The 12915-nt window shown below is 52.8% G+C and overlaps 1 protein-coding gene across 7 annotated transcripts in view; it reads right to left on the reverse strand.

Moving 5' to 3' along the window:
- AGO2 (argonaute RISC catalytic component 2) overlaps positions 1–12915 on the reverse strand; it is a 111506-nt gene that overhangs the window by 35368 nt on the left and 63223 nt on the right. For 6 of the 7 annotated variants that reach the window (XM_078441949.2, XM_078441950.2, XM_078441954.2 and 3 more), the window contains one exon: positions 7278–7398. The exons of the other annotated variant lie outside the window; for it this stretch is intronic. In XM_078441949.2, coding sequence (XP_078298075.1) covers positions 7278–7398 — 121 coding nt within the window. The remainder of the gene's footprint in view (positions 1–7277; positions 7399–12915) is intronic. 7 annotated transcript variants of the gene reach the window in all.

Genomic DNA, 12915 nt, shown 5'->3' on the forward strand with positions numbered 1-12915 from the left:
TAGGAAGGGGGCCTGGGAGCTAGCTGGGGGTCCTGGAGAGCTATGTCCCAATGCAACTGAAAAGCTGCAGTGGGTCTGGGGGTTCCCACTTTCTGGGTCCTCCGAACAGACACGTGGTAAAACAAATGCTAACTGTGGATTCTAGACTGTGTGTGCACCCCTACAATGCCTTCAGCTTTCCTCTCTGATGCAACAGGTTCACGATGGAATGTGGGAAGAGGAGTGTCTGAATAGAGGATGCGGTGGTGGGGACACACACGGGGCTCTTCCCCCACCACTTCCAGAAGCTGTCCTAGGGGACTGTCTGTGCCCCAATGGTACCAGCATCTCCGGGCACAGAATAAGCAGAGAAGAAAAGCCTCAACTACAAGACCCAGGAGGATCTCCTGGCAAGAAATTAAAATTCTCAGCAAAACCTCAGAATATTTGCCACAACAGTTGCTCAATGGTCCACAACGGCTCCGTCCAATAGAACTTTCTGTGATAATGGAAACGGTCTCTTCTTGTGCTGCCCAGGATGACAGCCACGGGCCGCGTGTGGCCACTGAGCACTTGACATGTGGAGGGTGTGGCCGAGGGACTGAATTTTCAGCTTTGTTAACTTTTAGCCAACCCACATTTACACAGCCCCGCATGGCCAGTGGCTGGCGTCCTGGACAGTGGTCAGAGGTTCAGTCCCTGAAGCAGACACCGAGTCGTCTCTGTCTCTCTCCCATCTCTGAAGCGCCCCTCGCCCCCTCACCCCGCTCCACGTGATGCCTGGATCTCCTTCACCCCCATCACTTCGCTTCACCACGTAAAATCCTGCAGTTAATTATTTGGTAATTGATGACGTCATCCTGAACACAGGGCACGCGCAACACTCGGTGACTGAAGCAATTTCGGTATTTGTCAACAATACTTCCCGATCGTCATGGAATGTCTACTTTGACAGATCATAGATTACGTACATTTTATCCTTAAATAACCAAAGATCCCAGTAACTGAGACTTTGTTCACTATTTTCTTTCTTAACGTTCATTTTCTCTATTTTGAGACACAGCACGAGAGCAAGCAGAGACGGGGGGGCTAGAGGATCCCAAGCAGGCTCTGAGCTGTCAGCGTCGAGCCCGACATGGGGCTTGAACTCTCAAACTGTGATTTCCTGACCTGAGCTAAAATCAAGAGTCAGACGCTTCACACTGGGCCCCCCAGGTGCCCCCAGTAATTTTTACACATGAAAACACAGATCAGACGGAAGGTCCAGCCCAAGGCCGCACATCCGTGAAAGGGCAGAGGCCGGGCTGGGGGCCAGGCGGGGCCCCTTCCACTCCCCACGTGCCGACTGGAGGCCGTCGCTCTCAGGGCAACACGACACACACATGTGCAGCCACCGCCCGTGCGCCCAGCCTACCTCCCCCCATCCAGGCTCCCAGGCCTCCAAGTCCCAGAGGGGAGGGGGTTCCACACCGCTGCCTCTGCCCCACCTGCCTGGCATGGCCCCCGGCCAGCGGTCATGTGCCAGGTGGAGCGTTCGGGCCGCACCGGCTCACTTGTCACTCACCCGTCACCCCTCACCCGTCACTCACTCCTCACCCGTCACTCACCCCTCGCCCGTCACTCACCCCTCGCCCGTCACTCACCCCTTGCTCGTCACTCATTCGACAGGCCTGCTGTCGGCTCCCAGCGGGCACTCTCAACCCCTGGGGAACATCCCCCCTCGCGCACTCACCGCGCCACGTCCAGACGTCACCAGAGAAGCAGGCAGGCCGCACTGGAGTCACCAGCAGCACCGCGTGCCGTCACGCCTGACAGCCACCGACCGGATGTGGCCGGAGGCCCAGCCGAGGAGACAGCCGTGACAGAGAGGACCCTTCCAGGCATGTGGACCTGACCAGCAAGTGGCCGCAGCCCAGCCACAGAAGGGCACGACGGTAGGGCCCCTTCCAGAAGGAAACACTGTATGTGACAGACACACACACGGCTGCTAAAACCAGGGCCGACACCGCAGTGAGGTGTCACCTCTCGCCTGTCAGGACGGCTAGAATCAAAACCACAAACAGTTAACCACAGTTGGCGGGCACGTGAAGAAGAGGGACCCTCGTGCACTGTTGGTGGGGACGCAGACTGGCGCAGCCGCTCTGGAGAACAGCGTGGAGGGTTCTCAAAAAGTTAAGAGCAGAAGTGGGGCGCTGGGTGGTTCAGTAGGGGAAGCGTCTGACTCTGGAATCCGGCTCAGGTCATGATCTCACAGTTCCTGAGCTCGAGGCCCTTGTTGGGCTCTGTGCTAACAGTGCGGAGCCTGCTTGGGTTCTCCCTCCCTCCCTCCCTCCCTCTCTTTCTCTCTCTCTCTCCCCGCTGCCCCTTGCACACTCTCACGTGTGCGTGCACTCTCTCTCAAAATAAACAAACGTTAAAAAAAAAAAAGGAGTTAAAAACAGAAGTATCACGTGATCCAGTAATTCCACTATTGGGTATTTAGCTGAAGAAGATGAAAATACTAATTGGAAGAAACGCGTGCACCCGCGTGACCGCTGCCACGGAAGCAGCCCGGGAGCCCACGGACTGAAGACTGGACACGCTGGAACGTCAGCCACACGAAAGAATGGGCTCTTGCCACTGGCAACCACGTGGATGGATCCAGAGGATGTCGCACCAAGTGAACAGAGAAAGACAAATACCGTATGACTTCATTTGTATCTGGAGCTTAAAAGACTAAAGGAACAGATGGAAAGCCAGAAAGAGACTCCTCAATACTGAGGACTAGGGGTCACCAGAGGGGAGGCGGGGACGGTGAATCACGTGAAGGGGCACAAACTTCCAGTTACGAGTCATGGGGATGACAAGGACACCAGACCGAAGAGAGTCCAGAACACTGTCCTAACTTTGTGGTGACAGACGATGACCACACTCATCACGGGGAGAATTGCATAACGTACGGGACTGCTGTCGCCACGTCGAATGCTGGGAACGCACGGGATACAGTGCAATATGTCAACTACACTCTGGTTAGAAAATAAAAGTTTGAACATGCCCCCCCCCCCCCCCCCCCGCCACGGTCTCTGGAGCCCCGGGCGGAAGGGGTGCTGTGTCCCGCGTGAACAGGTGTGCAGGGCCGCCTGAGGCCCAGGCGGGAGGTCATGGTCTGGCCTCCAGCACAAACGCTGTTTTTATGAAGTAATGAGGCACTCAGATAAACGTACCAAACTTTTCTTTGCAGGAAAAGCATCGCAATGCCGTAATCTTGCCAGGTCGATTAAGACAAAGTGAAAACAACCGAAAGAGTGGTAATCACATGAGGTAACGATGTGTTAATTAACGATGGGGATCATCTCACAACGTATATGAACGTCAAATCGTCACATACGCTTTACAAATGCGTGATTTTATCTGTCAATTACACCTCACTACAGCTGGGGAAAATGCCTCCGAGCACTGGGGAGGGGGGGCGGTTCTCAGGGGGCTGTATTTTCCTCAGCACAAGATGCTTCTGGAAATCTGTAAGTGGACTGCAGCCTCCCCTTGGCCCACACGCAGGGAGCCGCACGTGCTCCAGGCCCGACGGCAGCCTCCACCCAGCGCGGCGCCTCGAGAGGCTCAGGGCCAGAGGAGAGCTCGGCGGAAATGCCCCATCGCGGGCAGGGCAGGGCAGCGCGAGGCTGCGGCTGTGACACGACCTGAGGACACCCTCCTGTCGGTCTGGGCCACGCGCCAGGACCCACCACCCTCAGTCCCGACGACGCAGCAGCCCGTGGCTACCGACGCGAGTTGTGCGGGACGCAGGGCTCTGTCGGGCTCCCCGGCTGCGCACACGGGCCACGAGCCCACCTGCCTCCCAGGGCACTAGCGACAGCGCCTGTAAAAAGCTGCCTGTGACACAGCTACAACTGTTGGAACGCTACCACCGTCTTCTGAGCACCGACACCTGAAGCAGCAGCAGAGGGGCACAACCCAGGCCTGGGGGTGGGGAGCGAGCTGTGAAACTCAGGGTCTCCAGACAGGGCAAAGGCACACGCTCAACTCCCTCCTCAGAGCTGCAACCGGGGGGCTCCGTTTTGGTGTCTGCACGGCCAGGAAACAGAGGAAGGGACAGCGGCACCGTGAGGAACACAGAGAGACTGTGGACAAAGGAAGCAGGTGCGTTTCGACCGGGTTTTCTTTTCTAAGACTGGGCTGTCGTGCGGTCGAGGCCACGTGGGGCGGGTTGTGCACTGAGCCAGGTGCAGCCATTGCCCAAGCTCCAGGCCTCACTCCTCCCAGAAGGGGACAGGCGGGTCCCATCTCGTGTTAGATGCGTCCAGGGGCCTCCTGCGAATGTACAGCAACCCATCTTCTCAAAAGGCAAACTGTTGTCCCTCCAAATTACTTTGGACAAAACCCACAGTCCTTCCTAGCACATGCACGAGGGCGGTTGGGAATTCAGTCACCGTCCTCGGGTGGGACCAGCAGGTGTAAGTGGCTGGTCTGTCAGGTATCAGGTCTGAGCCAGGCCAGCTGGGTTCAAGGCCCTGTGACACGTGCTGTGTCTCTACTGGAGGGCCCCTCGGTGCCGAGAGGCAGCGGAGTCGCCCCAAAGAGCAGACGAGGCCAAGGGGATCCTTCCTCCATGTGCCGCCCTAGGAAGGGCCCTGAAGGATGGCTCCCCACCCCCTGGCCTTCCGCAAGCCTGCTGACCGGAAGCTTCGCTGCCCCGCCGGGAACCCCCAACACCTTTTCCTGCCAGGCCAGGTCAGCAGCTCACGGCCCGGGCTTGCCCGGGCACAGGGGTGATGAGGCAGGAGCGCCAGGCATTTTGTGCAGGGTCTGCGTCCCTTTCAAGTTGTACCCCTGGCCTGACAGGACACTTGCTTCCAGGAAAGAGGCGCCAGTGCCGTCCCTGAACAGACAGACCCTGTCGCTACAAGAAGCTGAAGACCCAAAGAGAGGACCCAAGGCCGGGCCCAGCGCCAGGAACCCAACATGACGCATGTTCTGATCTCGCAGAGAGAGCCCAGGAGTTAAATGCAAGTCCTCTGAGCTCTGCCACCTGCTGTGAAACGTGAGGGCCTGGCCCAGGGCACAGGGCCTCTGGGCCCCAGTCAGGGCGCCTCCCCTTCCACACAGGGCCGAGGGTGAGGAGGGCGGGCTCTTTCGGCAGGACGGAGGAAGGGTAAATGACGAGAGCAGCCTTCCCGAGGAAGGGTCACGGGCCACGGGCCACGTAGTGTGTGCGGAGGGGGACGAGAGCCGCCCGCCGGCCCCGTCCAGCCGCTGGCAGACACGGGATCCTCTCTCTTACTACACAGGTGCCCACGACACAAGGAAGGCATTTTGCAGAAAAAAGCAAATGTAAGAGAAAACAAGAGACGCTTTGCTACACAAGGTGAAAGGACAGAGGAGCAGAAAAGCGGCCACATCGTGTCGGCTCCCCAACAGAAGAGATGAAAGTCTGCATATCGCGACCACTTGATAGAAACCTAACGGCTGGAAGGGGTGGCTGGGGGGTGGGGGTGGGGCTCTCTACATTCGTCCACAGACACTGAGCGCCCGCCAGGTACGGGGGGGTGGGTGGGGGGGGGACAGTGTGCACGGGGTGGGGGGCCACGCAGACCTCTGAGACCACCAACCACAGCCGTCCACGTCTCCCAGGCGTGTGCCACGTCCCACGCGCCACAATTTCGTACGTTCAAACAGGACAGCTCGAAGTAGGATCTGGGACCTAGAAGTGCTCCTTAGAAATGCAGACGCCCTCCTGTCCCCCGAAACTGCGTCCGGGGCACAGGCAGCAGGCCACCAGGGGACGCACTCTTCAGGGTGGATCCCTTCGGCTGTCACCAGGACCCCGGGAGGTGGCTTCTACACCTCCCCCCTTTATGGAAGCACCTGGGGCCTGGCCAGGTGGGCGGGCTTACCCAAGGTCCCACACCGCAGCAGAGGGCACGGCAAGGACTCGGCTCAGATCTGTTTCCACCCCAGAGAGCCTGTTAACTTCCACAACAGACAAGCTTCGCATGGGAACACTGGATCAACTCCCCTCACCCCTTCCAAAGGAAAACTATTCCTATGCCCCGCCTAGCGTCTACTTAGAAATATGCACAGATAAACTGCGAACAAACTCCTTATGCTTTTTCCTGTACAACTTTACACAAAAGCAAACACGCACATTCAACATAACACTTCACAATCAATACGTAGCGTATGCGCCAGCACGCTTATCTGTAAGGCGCGATCCCACTCGGGGCACAGGCATTCGGCCCTGGGACTCCCTCAAATTCAGAACGCCCGTGTCAATCGCCCTGCGCCCAGCCCTGCAATGTCCCGCCGGGCACCGCCGTTATCTCGGGGCCCCCTGGAGACCAGTGGGTACGGAGCTCTTATCAGCACCCAGCCTTCCCTTGGCCACAACGTCCTCTACCGTTATCAGAGCACCGCAACTCGGAGCCACGCTGCTGGGAGCTGAGACCACCCGGTCTCCTGGCAACTGAGACCAGCGCAAGGAGCTTAGTCACGTTGAGACGATCAAAAAACACAAAAGCAAGAACACTTGATGCCTTTGGAGAACGTGCAGCTCAGTGGCCAGCAGCGTGAGACTCCGTAGGCACCGAGCTGCCTTCCTCCCGGGGCCCCGGGGCTCACGAAGCTAACTGGTCAGGTCATTCTCGACGGGAATTGAGTTTACTGCACGCACTAGACCAGCTGTTAAGTTACTAGTTTCTTTGTTGTGCTTTTTTTTTGTCTTTAAGGTTCATGTGAAGATTATTCCTGAGCTGAGTCTTTGCTCTTCTAATAAACAGGACCCGTTACCATCCCGGATCAGCCCATCTGTTGGAAGAAATGCCAAGAAGTGACAACATCTAGGCAGAAACTGTAGCCCTCTTGAAGTAAAGCCATGATAAGGACAAAAGCAATCATCAAAGGCGACAGTTTGAAACAACCAGGGTTGGTTAATTAGTCGACGATCATTATTTCAGCCAGAAATCAGCTGTGCCTCACGGCCACCGTCACACGTGCCTTCACCTCTGCAAACATACTTTTCCAAAGGGCTTTTACTACCTGGGCTCCTGTCTGACGGTCTGTGGCATGTGTGTTTTACATTTAAAAGTCTCGTTCCAAGAAGCTCTGAGCTCCTGTCTCTGACCCGAGCCAAATGAGCCCTCTAACACTGAAGGCACAACACACGGAAAGCGGCCTTTGTGGCCGCAGGACGAAGCGTAGAGCCAACCGCAGCTTTCTCTCCCGGGTGACTTAGCACGTGACAACAGGTTTGCCTTTGCCTTCACTGCACCCTGCTTGACCCCAACGCACCCCTGTGCGCTCACCTTATCCCTCCCGATTGGGAGGGGCATCGCTGTGTAGAGATTCTTTCTTCCATCAAACACTGGTTTCCGATCCCCAAAGATCTGTGTTTTAAAGTGCTGGACCATATGTTCCACTATTTCCCTGAAACAAGACAATTCAAGCAAAAGGTCAATAAAATCTGAGAAATGAATGGAAAGACGACATTCTTCTAACACTGGTTTATAAGCGATTTTGTACAACCTATGGCTCCTTCTAGTAATACGACTTTCAGCTTTCTTCTATAAACAATCAAACCAGAACCTTCACTGGGTTTCTGCTCATTCGTTTGGCCACTCAAACACGGGAGAACTCTCTCCATGCCAGGCACTGTGCACGCAACACAGAGCAGACAGCAGACACATCCAGAACCTCCTGGAGGCGCTGAAGACAGGACCAGCATGGATGGGATTCCTGTTCCCAAAGCTGTAGGATCGGACACCACACGTGTCACTGCAGGACTCTGCAGGCCTCCCCCCAGAGCACGGCATGACCCCGGCCCGGCTGACACTGGGTGCTGGCCTGGCCGTGACCTTGCTTTGGTCACCGGAAAGGCAAAGGGTCTGCTCCAAGCACAGGCTTCCAGGGGGGTCTGTGTGATTGGCTCGGCCTCACGCGCTCCCGTGATCTGCTGTAAGTATGCACCCCTGCTGATGCCCCTTCAGTCCGGGGTCCACAACAAAGACCCTACGTTCGACTCAAAGCCAAAGTCTAACCTAACCCAGCAGGGACAAATGACCTGAAGGGCCATGAGCATCAAACAGGATGTGTGTTGTTTTAAGCCCCTCAGATGCTGCTGCCGCGTGTTCCCCGGCATGACGGCACCAGAATCCCAGCGGACACAGAGAGACCGTCCCGTGGCAGTGCTCCGTAAGCGCCGAGTGGTCCCGTGGCCCTCCCTCCTCACTGCGCTACTGGCTGAGAGGTGTGCAGAAACACTCTGGACGGCCAGAGACAGCCGAGCCATCCCGCTGGCTCAAGACTCAGGCAAAGCAGTGCCCGCCCACCCTCTCCGCGTGTTTGTTCAAGAGAGCCCCACTCAGCACCTCTCGACTAGCATTGTTTTTTTAAACGTTTATTTATTTTTGAGAGAAAGAGACAGAGCGTGAGCAGGGGAGGGGCAGACAGCGAGGCAGACACAGATTCCGAAGCGGCCTCCAGGCTCCGAGCTGTCAGCACAGAGCCCGACGCGGGGCTCGAACTCACTAGCCATGAGATCATGACCTGAGCTGAAGTCGGCCGCTCGACCGACTGAGCCATCGGTCAGCATTTCAATTCAGCTCACCAAATACTGGACTTTTCTCACACACCATGCCTAATAAAGTACAGATAGGAAAGGCCCTGATGCCTGCCTGGCCCCCGAAGGTCCTCGTAAGGGAAGCATGCTCCAAATCTCAGTCATTGTCAGGAAATAGCAGCTCATGGGATGTGGCAGACAGGGAGAAATGTACTGTGGCAAGAGGGGAGGGAGAGGACATTTTAGAGACTGCCCCCGGCAAGGGAGAGCTGAGCTCTGCTTGGTTCTAAGGGTGCTTCTCTGGGGCAAAGCCTTGGTCATCCTTCAGGAAGCAAGAATCAGAAATTCATTCCATTCCTTTTCCAGAAAATGAGGACAGCTGGCCTAAGAAGACTTGCCTTATTCAAACTGGCTTTGCCCAGTTGACCTTCAGCTGTGCTGATCATGGCAGAGAAGTCTCTAGGGATCCAGCCGATCCTGCCCAAATACCCACTGCCCGGGGGGGGGGGGGTGGTTTCGGCGCAAACAGAGCCTCTGGGCAACATCTCGTTTGATGGCCCCACAGAGAATCACCAGGCCTCTGACACAGAGGGAGATCACAGCCCGGGCAGGTGCAAGGCCCCGGCAACAACCAGGGCGCCTCTGACCTCCAAGTCTGCCGTTCCTGACCAGCAGCCAGGGCACGGTCTCTCCTGGGTCTCCACACTCTGCTCTGGGCCCCCGGAGACAGGCCGTCTCCAGACCACCGCTCTCCAAGCGTCAAAATCCTCATCTTCTTGGTCAAGATGTCACTGCCCACTCAAGGTCTAGATGGCTCCCCTGGGCAGTTCCACCCACATCCAAAGAACAAATCACCCAACTGAATTCAAAATTATCGTGAACAGAATTAAGAGGACACAGGCTCCCAACTCATTCTATGAGGCTGGCAAAACGTTTACCTCAAAACCCAACAAGGTGATCAACAGCCCGTCTCACTTATAAACATGGATGAAGAAGCAAAGTACAGTTGACCCTTGACCCACACAAGGGTTAGGGGTGCACACACCTCCAGTCAAACTCCACCCCCCCCCAACAAAACTTTAGACACTCCCAAGATGTAACTCAGCAGGGTCCGGGCTCTGACCTGTCAGCACAGAACCCGACGCGGGGCTCGAACTCACGAACCGTGAGATCATGACCTGGGCCGAAGTCGGACGCTTAACCGACTGAGCCACCGAGGCACCCTGCAAAATGTAACTCCTAACAGACTACTACTGACCAATGCTTAACTGGTATCAGAGTTGATAAACACAAATTTGTATATGTATTACATACTATATTCTTACAATAAAGTAAGCTAAGGAAAAGAAAATGTTATTAAGAAAATCATGAGGAAAAGAAAACCTATTTACTTTCAGGACTGTCTTTATTGAAAAAAATTCACATATAAGTGGATATGTGCAGTTCAAACTGTGTTGTGCAAGGGCCAACTGTATTAACAAACTGAGTCCAGCAACACATTAAAAATAAGACATCGTGGAAAACCAAAGCTGGAGGCATCGTAATTCCAGACTTCAAGCTGTATTACAAAGCTGTAATCGTCAAGATAGTCCGGTACTGGCACAAAAACAGATACATAGATCAATGGAACAGAATAGAGAACCCAGAAAGGAACCCACAAACGTATGGCCAACTAATCTTCAACAAAGCAGGTTAAGAATATTCCACGGAAAAAAGACAGTCTCTTCAGCAAATGGTGCTGGGAAAACTGGACAGCGACATGCAGAAGAATGAGCCTGGACCACTTTCTTACACCAGACACAAAAATAACCTCAAAAGCGATGAAAGACTAAACATAAGACAGAAGCCATCAAAATCGTAGAAAACAGGCAACAACCTCTTTGGCCTTGGTGCAGCAACTTTTTTTTTTTTTTTAAGGCTTATTTTTATTTTTGAGAGAGAGAGGGAGAGAAAACGAGCAAGTGGGGGAGGGGCAGAGAGAGAGAGGGACAGAATCCAAAGCAGGCTCCAAGCTATGAGCTGACAGCACAGACCCCAATGCGGCACTCGAACCTATGAGGTGCGAGATCATGACCTGAGCCGAAGTGGGACGCTTAACCGACTGAGCCACCCAGGCGCCCCTCAGCTGCAGCAACTTCTTACTCGTCATGTCTCCAGAGGCAAGGGAAACAAAAGCAAAAATGAACTATTGGGACCTCGTCAAGATAAAAAGCTTCTGCACAGCCAAGGAAGCAATCAGCAAAACTTTTAAAAGGCAACCCATGGAATGGGAGAAGATATTTGCAAATGGCATATCAGATAAAGGATTAGTATTTAAAATCTATTTAAAGAACTTATCAAACTCAACACACAAAAACCAAATAATCCAGTAAAGAAATGGGCGAAAGACACGAACAGACACATCTCCAAAGAAGACCTCCAGCTGGCTAACAGACACGTGAAAAAAAATGCTCAACCATCACTCATCATCAGGGAAACACAAACCAAACCCACAATGAGATACCACCTCACACCTGTCAGAATGGTAACATTAACAACTCAGGAAACAACAGGTGTTGGTGAGGATGTGGAGACAGTGGAACCCTTTTGCACTGCTGGTGGGAGTGCAAACTGGTGCAGCCACTCTGGAAAACAGTATGGAGGTTCCTCACCAAATTAAAAATAGAACCACCCTACGACCCAGCAATGGCACTACTAGGTATTATCCAGGGGATACAGGGGTGCTGTTTCGAAGGGGCACATGCACCCCCACGTTTGTAGCCGCACTATGGACAACAGCCAAATTATGGGAAGAGCCCCAATGTCCACCAGCTGATGAGCTGATAAAGAAGATATGGTACATACACACAATGGAATACCACTCCTCGATTAAAAAAGGATGAATTCTTTCCATCTGCAACAACATGGGTGGAACTAGGGTGCATTATGCTAAGCGAAATAAGTCAGAAAAAGACAAATACAATATGATTTCAGTCATATGTGGAATTTATAAAACAAAACAGATGAACATAGGGGAAAGGAAGCAAAACTAAGATAAAAACAGAGGAAGACAAACCATAAAAGACTCTTAAATACAGAGAACAAACTGAGGGTTGTGGGCAGGGTGTTGGGTGGGGGGATGGGCTAAATGAGTGATGGGCATTAAGGAGGGCACTTGTTGGGATGAGCACTGGGTGTCATATGTAAGTGATGAATCACTAAACTCTATTCCTGAAATCATTGTTACACTATGATTTCTAACTTGGATTTAAATTTAAAAAATAAATTAAAAAAGTACATATATATATATATATATATATATATATTAAAAAAAAAAAAAAGACACTGTGTCAACATTGGCCAGATACCAGGAATGAAAGGTTGGATTTAATCTGACAAAAGTAACCAACACAAAACATATTATAGACATCAAGTAGAATTTACAGCTGTAAAACTTCTGGAAGAAAACATAAGAGAAAAATCTTTAATGAACCTTAGAAAAGAGAAGGATTTCTTAGAACACGAACAGTATGAACACCAAAATAAAAATTAATAAATTGAAAAACATCATCAAAATTAAAAACCTTTGGGACGCCTGGGTGGATCAGTCGGTTGAGCGTTCGATTTTGGCTCAGGTCACAAACCCCATGTCCAGCTCTGTGATGACAGCTCAGAGCGTGGAGCCTCCTTCAGATTCTGTGTCTCCCTCGCTCTCTGCCCCTCCCCTACTCTCTCTCTCTCTCAAAAATAAATATTTTAAAAAAATTAAAACTTTTACTCTTTAAAAGATACCATTATGAAAAGGAAAAGGCAAGACACGGGGATGGGAGTAAATATTTGAGAAATACAAACACGTATCTGACAGAGGACATGCATGCATGATATATTTTAAAAATTCTCTTAACTCCGTAAGACAGAGAGGCCAACTTTAAACAATGGGTAAAAGACAAGAACAGACACACCGGCAAAGGAGCTACTCAAACGGCCAATAAGCACAGGAAAGGGTGCTCCTCATTAGTCAGGAGGAAAATGCCAACAAACCCACAAAGAGACACCACCACATACCCAACAGCTAGGGCTAAAATGATGACTGAGCAGGACCAGGCGGAGGAAGGGTGACAGTCTCACACACAGCTGCTGGGAAAGTACAGTTCCGGGGGCGGGGGTGGGGGGGTGGGGGGAGGAGGTGGGGAGGTTCTTATAAATGTCAGTGTGTATTTACCACGCCGTCTAATAATACCCAGTAATGACACATCAATGCTTGCACGCAAAGGTTTAGAACAGTCCTGAACTGGAAAGAACTATGTCTGTCAACTGGGTGACCAGACAGATAAGGGCACAAATTTCTAACGGGGCACTTATCCCACTGTGTGGATTACTAGTACCCGCAACATGACAGCCGCGTC

Source organism: Panthera onca, chromosome F2 (assembly GCF_046562875.1).
Source record: "Panthera onca isolate mPanOnc1 chromosome F2, mPanOnc1 haplotype 2, whole genome shotgun sequence".
Classification (NCBI taxonomy): domain Eukaryota; kingdom Metazoa; phylum Chordata; class Mammalia; order Carnivora; family Felidae; genus Panthera; species Panthera onca.